Genomic DNA, 16,314 nt, shown 5'->3' on the forward strand with positions numbered 1-16,314 from the left:
GGAAAAGTATAAAAAAATGCTTAACTTTAAGGTATATATATAAATGAAATAATAATAAATACAATATAATGAGGAAAGAAAGCAGCAATGACATGAATATAAGATACATACATCTTAAGTGTAAACTCATATATATATGTATATATATGTCAACTTATATATATACGTATATATATGACTATCTGATAAATGAGAAATTGCTAAAACTGATAAAAATTATACATAAGTAATATAAAAACATCAAAAAAACAAAAGGAAAGAAATGAAACTAATAAAGAGAATTATTCTGAGAAATACATATATATATATATAAAATCTGAGCGTATTTGGCATTTTGACAGTTATTACAAGTAGAGTGTGGGGACAATTGGATATATCTTAAACTTTAACCCTTAAAATCTGGTCAAGTTCATTTTCCATGTTTGGACAATAATTTTCAGATTTTTCTAAAATAATAAGGTAACGATTTAATTTGGGCAAAATCAAAAATTTAGAAACAGATTTGTTCTAATCTCATGCAATTAAACACTGAGATGCAATTGTCACTATTATTTGTACTGTTTGTATAATACCTATATATGCAAATGTGTATATCGCATCTAAGTATGCCTTAAATATCATTGAGATAGCGTTGAAGAAAACAAAAACAGAGACTTTACAATACAAATATTATGACAAGATTAGATGTGAGTCTAACTGAATTATAAATTTGAATTGCTACATTAGTGAGAAAAAACTATATGGCTTCATAAGATACATAAGCCTCAATCTTAGTAATATTTTATTTAACTGAGTACCTAAGTTAGGCAAGATTAGATGCGTTTTGATCTGAAATTTTTATATAAGTAAAGAAGGCAGCTGATAACGGACTCATTCTGAGATATTTAAAGAGTTCGCAGTATAGCGTAATCATGTTGGAGAGCTCCACTGCGAAAATCAGTTGCCCATCTGCGCTCAAAGTGAATGCACGCAGTAAAGTCCCAGTTAAAATCAACTGGTTTTCAGTAATATTCGAAGAACACAGACACAGATACGTGCTCTCTCACACAGACAGCGCAGAGAGAGAGAGGGAGTCAAACCCAAGTGTGACCCCAATTAATGTAAAAAAAAATGTCAAGAATAGAAACTGGTGAGTATACACAACAGTGTATTAATCGCCGCAAACTGATCGGAAATAAAGGGAAAAATATATGAAAAAATAAAATATAGTGCATATATTATATATATTATTAAGACTTTATAAACGAGAGCATACTCGCAATCTTTGTTATCTCTATTGGCATTTAATTGTGTCTTTTTTTTAAATATATGTTTTGCTTAAAATGTTAAAAGAGGTTGAAAACGTAGTTTTGGAAATACCTGACAAATTCCGGCTGAAATTGTTTTTAAAAAGACAGATATATCGGGAAAAAGGCTAAGTCGACAGCACTGATATACGGAAAGTGTTCAGCTGAGTATGGAAAAAGAGAGAGAGAGAGCCCTGATAAGAGCAACTTTTAGTTTTTGCAGTTGTAAAAGCAACAATATTATCAGATTCTCTCTATCAATATGTTTGTGTGTAAATAAACTATTTTATTCTATGATCACTCATCCCGAATCCGTGCAGTTCTCGGCAGCATCCCGTCCAATCTGTTGGGCCGGACTCTAACCCACGAGCATGTGGCGCTGGACTTTGAACACTTCTATAAGGCACCGCCGACAGATTTCGAGAGCGAGCTGGACAAAAAGATTAGTATGACGACACTGGGTTACGTGCGTCTCTATCCATATTCGAGTCGGGAGAACGTACGCTTTTATGACGATGAGGCGCTGCAGGCGTCCAGAAAGGATGTGCTGCTCTATAAGAAACATGGCGGTGGCGCCATTGTTGAGAACAGCAGTTACGGCTTAAAGCGTAATCTGGACTTTATTGTGGATCTGGCCAAAACAACGGGCGTGCATTTTATCGCAGGCACCGGTCACTATATACATGCCACGCAGGACTCGACGCATTCCAATCTCACCGTTGAACAGATGAGTGATATGTACAGCAAGGAAATCCTGACGGGTATCGAGGTGAACGGTCAAATGATCAAATGCGGTTTCATTGGCGAGGTGGCCAGCGTTTATCCCGTCAAAGGTGTGTGGAAGATCATCGCACTTAACTTTCTCCCTTATTCACACTTTCTCTTTTTAGAGTTCGAGAGTAATTCCATCCGTGCCGCTGGTGAAATCCAGGAGGTACTTGGCTGTGGCGTCTCACTGCATCCGCATCGTGTATCCCAGGCGCCTTTCGAAATCCTGCGCCTTTATCTGGAGGCGGGTGGGCGTGCCAACAAGTGTGTCATGTCGCATTTGGACCGTAAGCCATGGAATTTATCTAATGCAGAAAAATATGCTTAGCAAACATTCCTTCCAGGTACCATTTTTGATATGGATGAGTTGTTGGAGTTTGCCAAATTGGGATGTTACTTGCAGTATGATCTCTTTGGCACCGAGTGCTCCTATTACCAACTGAACTCGGCCGTGGACATGATATCGGATGGACAACGCATCGAAAATCTCATCAAGTTAATCAATGAAGGACTTGTGGACAGGCTGCTCATGTCACATGACATACACACAAAACATCGCTTGGTAAGTCACAATCGGGATAGGGATTACATAAAAGACTGTCTTTATATATAAAACTTTTTGTCCTGACCGACTCACTGACTGACTGACTGATCATTGTGGTGTCCAAACCGTATGGCTTATGAAGCTGAAATTTAGACACAGCATAGTATATTATAAATCCAACTCATCCCTATTCCCAACCAAAGTAACAAGTGGATTTATTTTAATCTATACAAAATAAAAAAAAGAAAAAATGTCATGATACCATTTGCTTGGTTCAGAAGTTCTCCAACCTATGCGACTGGAATTTTACTGACTAATTTGATATGATTTTAAACAATTTTTGTCTAGGAAACGATGATCTATGATCCTTTAAACTATTTGTGTTTATTATTTATTTTATTATAGACATCCTATGGTGGCCATGGCTATCATCACATACACACGAATATTGTGCCCCGAATGCTGCAACGCGGCGTCACCCCCGAGCAGGTGAAACAAATGACGGTCACCAATCCGGCCGACTGGTTAGTCTTCAATGCGTAGTGGGATTTTCAGCTCTCGTCTTGACCTTCACACCATGATCAGCTGATTACGCGAACATGGATTATTATGACCATTTGTTTACATCTTCATTTAGTACGTTGTTGTTTTTATGTGTCGATTAGATTAACAATGTTGTTTGAATGAACAATGAATTCCCAAATATAAAATTAATGGGTGTGTTTTATAATTTGACTTTTTTTTATGGTTACTATGGTATCAATTAAGTATTCGCATGTTCCAAAAGGCACGGTATATCGGAAGTACTGTTACCAGGCTATAAATGCTACGAGTAATTTCCCAAAATTATGTTGGCTTAGATCATATCAGAAAAATTATTTGATAATTAGAATTAATGTGTAAGTTTATGTGTCTTGGAAGTAGCAATTAACTCTTAAAGTCAGGCATTTGAGCAGCTATTTCTATTTTAAAATAAAGCAGGTTTTTAAAAAGGATCTTTTTAAGAAATGTTGGAGAGGTTCCTTAGTTCCTTTAAAACAAATAAGCAATACGGTAATAGAAATTCTTGGGAAAAGTCGAGTCAAAGCGTTCAAATTTGAAAGTGAGAGGTATTCCAAAAACAGATAGTGGATGTTCAGCATACTTAGTGCTTATCGATGACCCCCTGTGCGTCGATATTGCCCATAAAAATTGTTGTTTGTGCTTAGCAAGAAATATTCTTGCCAAAAAATGTTGTAGCATGTAGAAAATCAAGTCTAATCTTAAAAGTTGTTGTTATTTCATTAAATGCTACTAAAACGTCCCTTATCAGCCAGCAGTCGTCAGGCGAGATCAAATAAATGCCTCGACTATCGACACAAAGCGCCGTTTTATGATCATACTTTCAATTGATTTGCTTTATAAATAGTATACAAGTGGGAGCACTGTTGGTAGTTCTACGCGAAAGCTCGTCGCTAACAGTAATTAGCCGAAATCGGAAGAGGTAACACGTTCAAACATGTCACAGCCACAGAAAATGGAAATGTCGAACGGACAGAAAAATGGTGCTGTCGCTTTCAAATTAAATGACGCTTCGGAATCTGTTAAAATGGATCAACTTTCCGTGCCACAAAGAATACAGCATATTTCGGGCTCAGTTGAGGAGCAAGTCGATCCCTTCTGTGATCCCAAGAATCCGAAGCGCATTTCGTTCCATGACGTCACATCCGCCGCCTTTCTAATAAAGGGAGGCGTGGAACGCACGCCGTGTCCGGTAAGTTATCATGAAAACAATTAACCTATGGGCCATAAGGTTTACCAATAATCTCTAGAGGTCCACATCGTCAGAGTCATACGGCATGGATTTATATTTAAAAAAGGATTTCCTACAATACACGGGCAGGTGAGTCGAGAGATCAGATACATAAAATAGCAAACTGATATAGTAACAATCACATAAGGAAGCAACTCCGAGCCAATAAAATATGTAAAAATATTATTAATCAGCATCAACCTCGTCCATCGAAATATCTAGATCTCAGATACAAACGAAACACAAGAAAATATATGTAGTTATTGCAATAGATAATAAGTAAAGATTTGATTTTGTCAAAACACTTTCTGGACCAACTGTGTTAATAAACATTTGCAACCAGGAACAATTGCTTTGGGTGCGATAATAAGTTGGTTGCGGTTCAAATCCAGCTGCCGTTAATTATACATTTTAGTATTTTTTTTTTTCGCATTTTCTACTATTTCTTATTAGTATTCGGTATATTTTTTAATATTCGATTTTTAAAGATTTTTTTTCTTGCAAATATTTGAAAACGAAAACAAATTTGTTGTTCAAAACAAATGGGTACTTAACTGTCGAGCATCTTGACTGTAGCGTACTTAATTGTAATAGTTGAACCTCGTTCACTTAATTGATAATATTTGTTTTGGTCCAAAGTATTCAAACAGTATTTTAAAGCGCTTTATTGTCACCCACATTACATTCATTATCAATATTAACATATTATAATTAAATTGTCTGGGATGACATTTTTAGACTGGCGATAAGGCTGACATCAAAACACCTTGTTTACACTGACACAAAACGTTCCAGAAATAACCGGATCCTCTCGGTTCTCAAAAAATTTTCAATACAGAAACCAAATTTTGTTTCTTTTTACTTTTTACACTTTTTTACTCAAATATATATTTGCCATGCTATCATGGAATCAATTTCCAATGAAAAAAAATGTTTCAATAGTATTTTTGATTGAGTAAAGATAACATTTCGGACTTTGCGATAATTGTGAAAGAAGCCTGTTATCTTGAAAACATTAATAAAGATTCTACGTAGTAGTTATATTAAATTTTGGTAAAAGTAAAGTCAGAGCGTATTCCGATAAGATTATGTTTATTTGATATGAGATTAATGCGCAAATTAATTAGTTATAATTAGAGTTGAATTTAAAGGGCGTGTCGTGTGACTTATTATCTTTTTCGAATTATAGCTTTAAGGAGCGTGGAGCAAGGTACGCTCTCCTCTGCTTATCAGAGGAACAGAAACGCAGGGGAGTAATCAGCGCCTCACTGGGAAATCATGCTCTCGCATTAAGTTATCATGGCTGGAAGCTATCGATACCTGTTACCGTGGTGATGCCAACTGCGGCGCCCATTATGAAGGTACAGAAGTGCCGGAATTACAAGGCCCGGGTGATTGTGGAGGGTCGGGACATGGGGGAGGCCAAAGCACTGGCCATGCGTATGGCGCAAGACGAGAAACTACTCTATATAAATGGATATGATCATCCTCATATTATGGCCGGTCAGGGAACCATTGGTCTGGAGATCCTGGAACAGGTGCCCGAACCAGATGCCGTTGTGGTGCCGGTGGGCGGAGGTGGATTAATTGCAGGCATTGCCACCGCATTGAAGGCGCTCTCGCCCAAGACCAAGATCATTGTAAGTATTTGAATAAAACCCAACTACAGCTTAATAATATCTTAACTCTTTTTTAGGGCGTGGAGTCGGAGAAGTGTGCCAGCTTTTCGAAGGCATTAGATAACAAGGGGCCCATTGACACGCCCATTAAGAACACATTAGCCGATGGATTAGCCGTTCCCAAAGTGGGAGTCAATGCGTTCGTCACGGCACAGCCATTGATTGATCGCATGGTCATTGTCAAAGAGGAGTGGATAGCGGTGGCCATTCTACGTCTGGTGGAGGAGGAGAAGTGCGTGGTTGAGGGAGCCGGCGGTGCTGGACTCGCAGCAATATTGGCAGGACATTTGGATGATCTGAAGGGCAAGAAGTGAGTACAACTGGGCGAAATATACAGATGTGTTCCACAAATCTCTAGAGTTTTTGAAGAGAATTGCTTTTAAAAACAACCATTCGAAATGTCGGTGTTCCTTAAATGTCAGAGATTTAGTTTTTTTGAACATATTTTCGAAGTCCCTATAATTGGCTTACTTCCAGATTTAACAACGTTTTTTAGATTTAGGAATATTTTATATAATTAACACAATCATTTAAAATTTATTTAATGCATTAATGTTCAATTTAAAGAATAATTTAATTTAATTCAATAAATTTTACACTTGGTCAAATCCTTAAACAATTTTTTAGACATTTGAAAGCAATGTTTGTTTTTGTTCAGGAACACCAACAATTGCTTTTGGGTTGCTCTGACGATGTTAGAGATTTGTAGAACACGTCTGATATTCTCAAATTGTAAACGAATTGAAGAAGGCGAAGGATAGAAACTATATATATTCTCAATCAGAAAGACGACATCTTTAAGATTAACTTAGTCAATACAGCAACGTCTGTCTGATTATAATTATTACTCTAACATATTTTTGTCTTTGGAAGAAGCGGTCCAAATTCTATGTTTATTATAGTAAATTGTTATTTATTTCTAATACTATGAACGATATTTGCTTTCCTTTCCAGGGTCGTAGTGCTGCTGTGCGGTGGCAATATAGATACTACAGTCCTTGGCCGCTGCTTGGAACGAGGCCTGGCAGCCGAGGGCCGTTTGGTCAAGTTCAATGTGGAGGTCAGCGATCGTCCAGGCGGCATTAATGATCTGTGCGCCCTGCTTGTCCGAGTGGGCGTCTCCATCAAGGATATCATGCATGAACGAGCCTGGCTGCGGGATATCTACACGGTGGAGGTGAAGGTCGTCTGCGAGACTGTAGATTGGGCACACAGTCTGCAGCTGAAGAACGAGCTAAAGAAATTCTATACAAAGGTGCAGTTCTCCGATGTCCCATTGGCTCTTAATGAAAAAACTCTAGATGTTTAATTTGTTTTTTATTTTGTATATTATATTATACGTACATGTATTTGAAATTTTTATTGCACAAATTTTGCCGAATTGCGAAAATTTGAGCATAAACTTAGTGCTTGAATGTAATTAGAATCGTAATTGTAAATGTAAATGTAGTAGAAATGTAAATAGCATTAAATAAATATACAAGTCATGCCCAGAGACGAGACTGAAAAAATTTACAAATATTTTCAAACTAAATACAAACAACTAAAATTATAATTATAAATTCAAGAACTTAGGCTAAGAGTTCATATCAAGCACACGTTGAGTTTCGAAAAGTTCTCTGGCTTCATTTTCTCCTGTTTTTGGCACATTAAGGATTCCTTACAACACACAGACATAGACACTTACACACACACACTCACACTCACACGCAGGCACACAGAGCATATTACATATTTAAATGTACAGCTAAACAACTACAAAATATATATTCATATTCATATAAATATCTTTCTTTCTCTATGTTTCGTATTTTTAAAATATAAGTGTAGTTACGAAGTATTTTATCGTATGTATATTATAAAGTATAGTAAGTATTTTATAAATACAGGCATTTCGTTGTTTAGTTCTAGGTAAAGTGACATACTTTAAAAGCGCTTACTAAGAACTACCTTGAGTATGTATTAGAAATAATTACAGATTCAGAAACTCATTGGTCTCTATCCTATTATGCTCAGTGACTGTTGTCTAGACGCAGGATCAGTGCATCAACCACATTGTAGATCTCATCAAAGTGCGGACGGGACTCGACATCGGCGGCCCAGCACTTAAGCATCAGGCGATACATCTCTGGCGGCGTATTCTCCGGTGTGGGCATCCGATAACCTGTAAATCGAAGTAAAGAATACAATTATTGACTTGCTTATTATAATAGCATAATACTGTACCTGTATCGATGCGTTCTCTAGCACGTGAATTGCTCATTCCCGAATATGGTGTATCGCCTTTTGAAAATATTTCCCACATCAGAATGCCATAAGACCAAACATCACAGAGCGTCGTGTATTTGCCAAAGTTAAGAGCTTCGGGAGCAGTCCATTTAACAGGTATTTGTTTCATGCCATCGGAAACTATTTTTGGATAAAAATCAAGTTAGTTCAATTTGATAGTTTAAATTTAATGTACTGCAATACTTGCCTATATATTCCTCTTCTTCACGTGACATGCCAAAATCAGATATTTTAACACTATGCTCAAAATCCACAAGACAATTACGAGCAGCCAGATCCCGATGTATGCAATTCTTTGACTCCAGATATCGCATGCCTAAAACAGATAGCTCAGTTAAAAGAAATTAAATGGAAGTAACTCTAGGTTTTACCTGCAGCCGCATCGCGACACATTCCCATCTGTTGTCGGTTGGAGAGTGCATTGGAGTTCTTACGAAGATAGTTGAGCAAAGAGCCACCTGAATGAAAAATATGATTTGTAGAGAGATATTAAAATTGTGATAAAGAAAGAAAAACAAACTTAAAATATTTATTATTATCAAGGCTGCAAACCTCCAAAATTTTGTTAAAGGTTCGGCTCGGCGGTTCGAACCATAGAGCAAGACATCGGTTTGGTTCGCGAATTGGTTTATATACCCCCTGAACCCAAGTTTGGGTTCGAACCTTGGTTCAATTTCATCCCAAAAATATTTGTATTGGTATATATTTTTCTCTACATTTTGAATTTTTTTTTAAAAGAAATCAAATTTTGATGGTAATTTAAATTTATTTGAAGATTAAAATATGACTTGTTTCAATCCGAAGTTTCCAATAATTGCGTAATATTAGAAAACCATAATATTTACGTAATTTTTTTTTTTCGAACCGAACATTTTATTTTAGAAAGAGGTTCGGATTAGGTTCGGGCTCGCAAAGTAAATAATTTCAAGGGTTCGGTTCGGTCTGCTTAAAAACCCGAACCGAACCGGTTCTACGAGGTTCGGCTCAGAACCGGTTTGCAGCCTTGATTATTATTGATTTTTTTTATATTTTTCTTAAGAGTTTTTGAATAAAAGTCCCAAAAGATAACAAACCGATAGAAAAATTTTATATTACAGATTTTTAAAAAAATATTTTTTTTTTTCTTGAAAAGAAATGATTGATTAACTATTTATGTTGAATTTTTTATCAAGCCCCTTATTAGACCTAAGAAATAAATATTCCCAAATTATAGATATTTGAAAGTGAGTTTAAAACAAATGCTCGAAAATTTTCCAATAACTTATTTTGGTGTTTTTAACTTTTTTGTTTTGTTTTTTTTTTGTCAAGTTTGGTATTTTATTTAACTTAAACGACACTTACCTGGCACCAACTCCATGACAATCATGATGGGTTGCTTTTGCACACAGATGCCAATGAGCTTGACAATATTTGGATGATCGTACTGTTTAAGGATGCGACCCTCTTGCAGGAATTTGCGCTTCTGTTCGTCGGGAAGGGTCATGCGGCAGGTTTTGACGGCAACATCTTGTTTTGTTGACTTCAACTTGGCCTTGTAGACGTCACCAAAGTTGCCCTTAAGGAAAGACAAGTGCTCGTCAGTATTTATACCATGGACGAATGCCACGATATGTTCAACTTACTCTGCCAATCTTTTCAAGGAGTACCACGTCATCATTACTGAGCTCCCAGCGTTCGCGGCATACAGGACGTCGGAGAATGGAACCCGATTTGACAGTAACCGGCAACTCGGAGTGATATTGATGCATGATCAGTTCCTGTATGCTGGGAAATGGCGGTCCCTCGAACCGGAAGTGTCCATCTCCGGTTGTCTGCACTATAAAATGCTTGTGTCCGTTCCAGCAAACACTCAGCACGATCTGACTCTCCTCGTTCCGTATGGTTTCGCGTACCAGAAAATCTCCATCATTGTTCAAAAGACGCACTACCTCCTCACGCGGCAGGACACCGTGGAACCATTCCTCCTCATAAAGCGGACGATTCGTTGAGAGTGAAAGCTGTAAGCATTATAGGGAAGATTTATGAAATTGCTTGTGATCATTTTGCTGGTGATTAGTGAAAAAACATGCAAACACACCAATTAAATAAATGCTTAGCACGCCATTTCCACAGACTAAACGGAAACGCGTGGGCGGAAAACTCTCTGACGAAAGTGCAGGCGTTTTCCAAAAATACATAAGCAAACGTAAACACAAACGCAAATGAAAATTCAAATTAAATAAATAGGTGCATAAAAGTAAAAATAAAAATAAATTGTTACTACATCAATATTGAAATATAATTTTGATTCAAGGCCCTTTGAAGTGACTCACAAATAGCTTCGATTTGGGCCGCTTTCTTCGGACCGGCGGCACGGGGCGACCGGCAAAGACAATGGCCTCAAAGATGCCACAATCTGTGACGGTATTGCCACTGCCACTGCCACTGCCACAACTGCTGCTCTGACCGGAAGTACTGTTGCCACTCATGATGATGGAAGCCCAGTCACAGCTACAACAACAACTACAACTAGAGCTACTTGCGCAATACACTTGATGCCAAGGGAGAACACACTATTTATATTTGACGCGAATTATTTCCACATATTCCACTGGTCAAACAGACGCCAAACATTTCTAATAGATAAAACCGTCTGCCGTTCAACGTCTTAGCCATACGAGAGTTCTCAGAGAAATGATTGAAATACGTATTCAGGGATTTGCTCTGTGCTCTCAGTTAAACTTGTCATTCTCACTTGAGATGCGTATAAGTAAATTTGGCAATGAGTCTGCGTGGGTAGTTCAACAAATTCATATAAAGTGACCATTAACTTTCAATTGAATTTTTTATTTTGTCAAAACCAAAACTTGACTAGCTGTTGTATTAAAAATGTCTAACTACCGAAACTATAGCACCAAAAAAAAGTTACAAATAATGACTACTTTCAAAAAAAATATCCAAAGTATCGATTTGCTTCAAACTCTTTAAAATAATTGTGAATTATAGCATAGATAAATTTAAAGAAATTCATTATAAAGGTGATCAAGCGATAGTTGCTTGAAAGATTTCGGATAGATAGATTTTGCTGTTCACGATCGAAAAGTTCTTTTGGACAGGTTCTATATTTAATTTTTATCATCTGTCATCCAATAAATCTGACTGCTCTTCCTTCCAAAGGATCGATTTGCTTCAAGTTCTTTAAAATAATTGTGAATTATAGCGTAGATAAATTTTAAGAAATGCATTTTAAAGGTGATCAAGCGATAGTTGCTGGATAGATTTCGGATAGATAGATTTTGCTGCTCACGATCGAAAAGTTTTTTTTTTGAAGAGGTTTTACATTTAATTTTTATCATCTGTCATCCAATAAATCTGACTGCTCTTCTTTAAACTCACTTTTAAAACGCTACAAAATACTCAGCAATGAGGGCTTAAACAAGCTAGTACCTTATAAACGGCCCTCGCTCGCATTAATGTACAAGTGCTAAATGATTAGAGTGCGCCTTGTGTTTTATTTTTGAATTTTGTCGTCAAGCTTTCTCTACGCGTTCAATATTGAATGTAGAAGTTGAACAGAAATGAGTTGAACATGCAAATCAATCAACAACATGCAGAGAGTGAAAGACTACGAGTATGACAAGCGCAGTGGTGCAGTGTCGCCATCTGGCGGTCGTAATTATTTAGATACTGTATGCTGTAGAGGGTGCTGTTGACGATTCGGCCTCGATTTGAGAGATCTCGACCTTAGCTCGCTACTCACACTCGCCGCCAAGCTGGGTACACAATAGCAGTGATCCTTAATGCTGAGCACATCATCGCTGCTGCTGTCCCCGATATCGTTATCGTTATCGTTATCGTTGTCATCGTCCTCATCATCATCCAGCTCCTCAGAGCTGTGAACCTCTGTGTGTTGATGCTTTTTCTGTCCGCATATTCGCAATGCTTTTGATTTGGTATTTGCTTTGATTTTGGAAGGCGGTACGGTACAGCTGCAGAATTGATCTGGATCGATCTGTGTCTGGGAATCGGTTTCGAATTCCTTGGCAAAGTCAAAGACACTTTTGCTGGGATGGATGCGACGTCGCTTGGTGCACTGCTTGCACGGCTTGGAGCGTTTCAGCTGGAAGCTGAGCAGCTTGGAACGGAATGTATTTCGTATGGCTTTTGATTTCTTTTGTATTTTTGGCACTTTAAATTTCAGTCTTGAGGTTTCCTTGGACGGCGTCGTTGTTGTTGTGGATGCGGATGCAGACGCGGATGTGGATGTTGATGCTGTTGTAGTTGTTATCGTTGTGGTGATTGTGCTCGTGATGATTGTCGATTGACTAGGATCCGAATTTTTATTATTGTTGTTACTGTGTTGAGCCGGAGTGTCGGACTGGGATTGTGCCTGGATGGGTTCGTCGGGCTGCTCCTCCGCCAGCGTCGGATTCTTGGCCATGCGTGCCAGCGGACTTTTGGAAAACTCCTTGATGTTACTTATGATATTGCTAATGGATTTTTGGGTGAATGATAGTGAACGTTTCTTGGCGCTGAGCTGTGAGGAGCGACATTCCGAGCTCGAACTGGAGCTACGCTTTGTCTGGCTATCTGATCCGGCATCCTGATCAGTCGAAGGACGAGTTTGCACATGGGCATCTTCGGCACTCTCGATGGCATTCACATCACTTTGGTTTGGCGGATGCATGCTACGCTTAAAGCGATCGTCCAGTGCCCGATTCAGTTCATCAATCCTGTCCAGATGCGCATCGATGGAGCTTTGCGGTTCTGTCCGTGATTCAACCTGTTTCACGCTATTGATTTCAATCTCGACCTGTCGACTTTTGATTGACAAATCCAAATCCTCTTCGCTGGCAATGCTGTCCACATCGTCGTCTGTTGGCTTACAGCTGGTCACCTCCAGATCCGCATAGATATGATTGTTGTTAGTGTTAGTAATGTCAGCGGAAGCGGTAGCAGAAACGGGTACGGATACGGGTACGGGGACGGGCGGCTTTTCGTCCTCGTCCAAACACAACATGGAACATTGCGTGCGCCGTAAACGAGGCAGCGCCGGAGGCAACGAGCGGAGCACGATCTCCTCGCCGAGATAGTGCACGCTGGCTGCCAGGCGCAGGGGGTTAGTAATGGGCTCGTAACGTGCATGCGGACTACGCGCATCCGTAATTACCGAGAGGGATCCGAGACTCTGTGATCGGGGCTGCAGCTTCGAGAATCGGCCATGACGTGACCTCGTCATGGGCGTCGTTGGCTGTGGAGTCGATTTGCGCTTAAAGTGGCGACCACGACCACGGAGCAGCGTGAGAACGCCACCCCGACGCATTAGCTCATTCACAATGCCCAGGCCTGGGGAGCTAGTGGAGTTGGAGCGCTGTTGTTACCCAGCAGCGTCCCAATTTGAATGAGAATGTGTTAAGATATTGATGTGTATGTGATATAGCAGAGAGGCATCCACAGATGTATATATATGTATTATATGTCATAAGATTAGTTGTACCCAAAACCACTACATCTTATGGCTAACCGGATCCCATGTGGAGAAGTGGCCGCTAAACCTACCTGCTGCTCATTGTTGAAGCCATGCTCAATGAAGTTCTGCTCCAGCGAGAGATGATCATCACAGCCGGAGGGCAACTCCTCACATCCCACCTCGTTCAGGGCACACTTGATCATGTCGACCAGTTTCTGTTTCTGCTTCTCCTGACAACGCAGCGCATTCAGGTCCTTCGATTGTCGACTGAAATTGTAGATAGATTTTAGAGATCTTATATAAAGTGATTCTTTTAGAATTTTTTTGAGGTTCTTCGATTGCCGGTTGAAATTGTAGATAGATTTTAGAGATCTTATATAATGTGATTCTTTTAGACTTTTTTTAATGCTATAGAATTGGGTTCAAAGTGATTTTTAATAACCATATCAGGAGTTGATTAAAAATGAATACTTGATATTGAATATTTTCAAAATTTCAAAGGGGGGACCCTTAGCATTGAAATCTCAGCCTAGATCCAGAGGAAAAAAATATTTTTTTTCGAAGTTGATAAAACTTAAATGCAGATTGAATTAAGAGGTCATTTCATGATCTAAGTGACATTCCGCTCGAAAATTTTTTAAGTTTTCATAAAGTCATGAATGCTTAAAGTTGGTCAGACCCTTGACTAGCAACTTTACTAGTCAAAATTTATGTCTGATTTTCCATGATTTTTTATAAAAAAATGAAACGTCTAAAAATCAAATTTAAAGTGTTGTTTTATACTAATTACAATATAAGGAGTTGATTTAAAGTAAAAACTCGAGATCAAAAATTAAAAATTTTCAAAATTTCAAAGGGGGGACCCTTAGCATTGAAAACTAAGCCTAGATCTGAAAAAAAAAATATTTTTTTTTACGAAATTAATAAAATTTGAATGCAGATTGAATTTAGAGGCCATTCCATGATCAAAATGACATTCCGCTCGAAAATCGATTAAGTTTTCATAAAGTTATGAATGCTTAAAGTTGTTCTGACCCTTGATCTATCAACTTTACAAGTCAAAATTTTTGTCCGATTTTCCATGATTTTTTACAAAAAAATGAAACGTCTCAGAATCAAATTTAAAGTGTTGTTTTATACTATTTACGATATCAGGAGTTAATTAAAAGTAAAAACTCGAGAAAAAAAATTTTAAATTTTTAAAATTTCAAAGGGGGGACCCTTGGAGCTGAAATCTAAGCCCAGATCCAGAGGAAAAAATATTTTTTTTACGAAGTTAATAAAACTTGAATACAGATTGAATTAAGAGGCCATTCCATGATCTAAATGACATTCCGCTCGAAAATCGATTCAGTTTTCATAAAGTTATGAATGTTTAAAGTTGGTCAGACCCTTGATCTATCAACTTTACAAGTCAAAATTTTTGTCCGATTTTCTATCATTTTTTACAAAATAATGAAATGTCTCAGAATCAAATTAAAAGTATTGTTTTATATTAACTTATTTTCAAATTTTATGGCTGTTCTTACTTCTGACTATCCTTATTGGACTGTATGCCATTGGAGGCGCTGCTGCCATTGGAAATGATGCTGCCATTGGCCACGGGTGAGCCTCCATTCACATGCTCAATCAGCTTTAGTTGCCGCTCCTGGCACTCCTTCACCGCCGACTCCAGCTCCAGGAGACGGGTGCGCAGCCAGTCCACGGTCAGGTTATCCACGGTCAGTGTGCTGGCGGTCAACTTGCCAGGTATATCCTCGATCAGTGTGTCATCGAATTGAAAGAGCAACGGCGTTGTGGGTGAAGTTCTGCAGAAGAGATTGAGAGAATAAATCTTGAGTAAAAAAGACTAAAAGTTTATCTTTGTTCCGTCGAAAATTGGATGCCTTACAATTTTATTTTACAATCGAGATATGATCATTTTTTTTTTTTTAATGAGATAATATAATCATTATTGACATATTTCTAATTATGTTTACAGTAAAAAATTTGTAGGTGATAATTTCAAAATCAAAAACTAGAATTGGACATGGTTGTATTGACTTGACTTAATTTAATTTTGGGCTTCTACCATGCATCTTTTATTAAAAAAAGAACCGAATTGCCTTGAGTACTCACTTGTGTTTCTCAGTAAACTCCGCGTACTCCTCGGTCGGATTGATGCCTCCTATCACAGTGTCAATGCGTTTCTGGATCTCTCTGAATTTGTCCGCGGTCAGATCGCCATGTTGTGCCGCCTCCAACAGAATGTTGCGCCACAGGAGTATGAAGCTCTCCTGCACGGACTGCTGATGCTCGAGTAGACCCGGCAGGAGCACCGTGCGGAAATCCTTCTCGACCTCAATGGCCTCCGCGATGGACAGGACGTACTCGTTGTGTGTGAGATGCAATTTACGACAGGCCTTCTGATATTTATCCCGCACATCATCCAGCTTGCGACCACTTCGACCAGGTGCTGTAAGGGAATATTAATTAGAATCAATTTTTTTATAATTATAATAGCTTTA

General features: G+C 38.3%; 3 protein-coding genes across 8 annotated transcripts in view; 2 read left to right on the forward strand and 1 right to left on the reverse strand.

Moving 5' to 3' along the window:
- Nucleotides 1-933: 933 nt before the first annotated feature.
- On the forward strand, nt 934-3,328 carry LOC117792117 (phosphotriesterase-related protein). The gene is made up of 5 exons (XM_034632107.1): nt 934-1,129; nt 1,607-2,119; nt 2,177-2,341; nt 2,399-2,616; nt 3,004-3,328. Exons 1-5 carry the CDS (start codon nt 1,111-1,113, stop codon nt 3,139-3,141), a joined length of 1,053 nt encoding a protein of 350 aa, XP_034487998.1. The 5' UTR covers nt 934-1,110; the 3' UTR covers nt 3,142-3,328.
- Nucleotides 3,329-3,800: 472 nt separating this feature from the next.
- Nucleotides 3,801-7,588, forward strand: LOC117789654 (L-threonine ammonia-lyase). The gene is made up of 5 exons (XM_034628727.1): nt 3,801-4,351; nt 4,410-4,480; nt 5,580-6,030; nt 6,087-6,379; nt 7,024-7,588. The coding sequence occupies exons 1-5, from the start codon at nt 4,097-4,099 to the stop codon at nt 7,376-7,378; spliced, it is 1,425 nt and encodes a 474-aa protein (XP_034484618.1). The 5' UTR covers nt 3,801-4,096; the 3' UTR covers nt 7,379-7,588.
- A 119-nt stretch (nt 7,589-7,707) lies between these two features.
- LOC117789652 (tyrosine-protein kinase Fer) overlaps nt 7,708-16,314 on the reverse strand; it is a 30,979-nt gene continuing 22,372 nt past the window's right edge. For 3 of the 6 annotated variants that reach the window (XM_034628724.1, XM_034628723.1, XM_034628722.1), the window contains exons 5-14: nt 15,926-16,262; nt 15,337-15,615; nt 13,897-14,074; nt 13,508-13,708; nt 9,981-10,355; nt 9,700-9,913; nt 8,730-8,816; nt 8,546-8,674; nt 8,296-8,478; nt 8,082-8,233 (exon numbers count right to left, since the gene is read on the reverse strand). In XM_034628724.1, the coding sequence (XP_034484615.1) occupies nt 8,082-8,233; nt 8,296-8,478; nt 8,546-8,674; nt 8,730-8,816; nt 9,700-9,913; nt 9,981-10,355; nt 13,508-13,708; nt 13,897-14,074; nt 15,337-15,615; nt 15,926-16,262 (2,135 nt within the window). Of the gene's footprint in view, nt 8,234-8,295; nt 8,479-8,545; nt 8,675-8,729; nt 8,817-9,699; nt 9,914-9,980; nt 10,356-10,670; nt 10,842-13,507; nt 13,709-13,896; nt 14,075-15,336; nt 15,616-15,925; nt 16,263-16,314 lie in introns of those variants that run through there. The other 3 variants (XM_034628721.1, XM_034628725.1, XM_034628726.1) reach the window with 3 other exon arrangements.

The sequence above is a fragment of the Drosophila innubila genome, assembly GCF_004354385.1.
Source record: "Drosophila innubila isolate TH190305 chromosome 3R unlocalized genomic scaffold, UK_Dinn_1.0 2_E_3R, whole genome shotgun sequence".
Lineage (NCBI taxonomy): Eukaryota > Metazoa > Arthropoda > Insecta > Diptera > Drosophilidae > Drosophila > Drosophila innubila.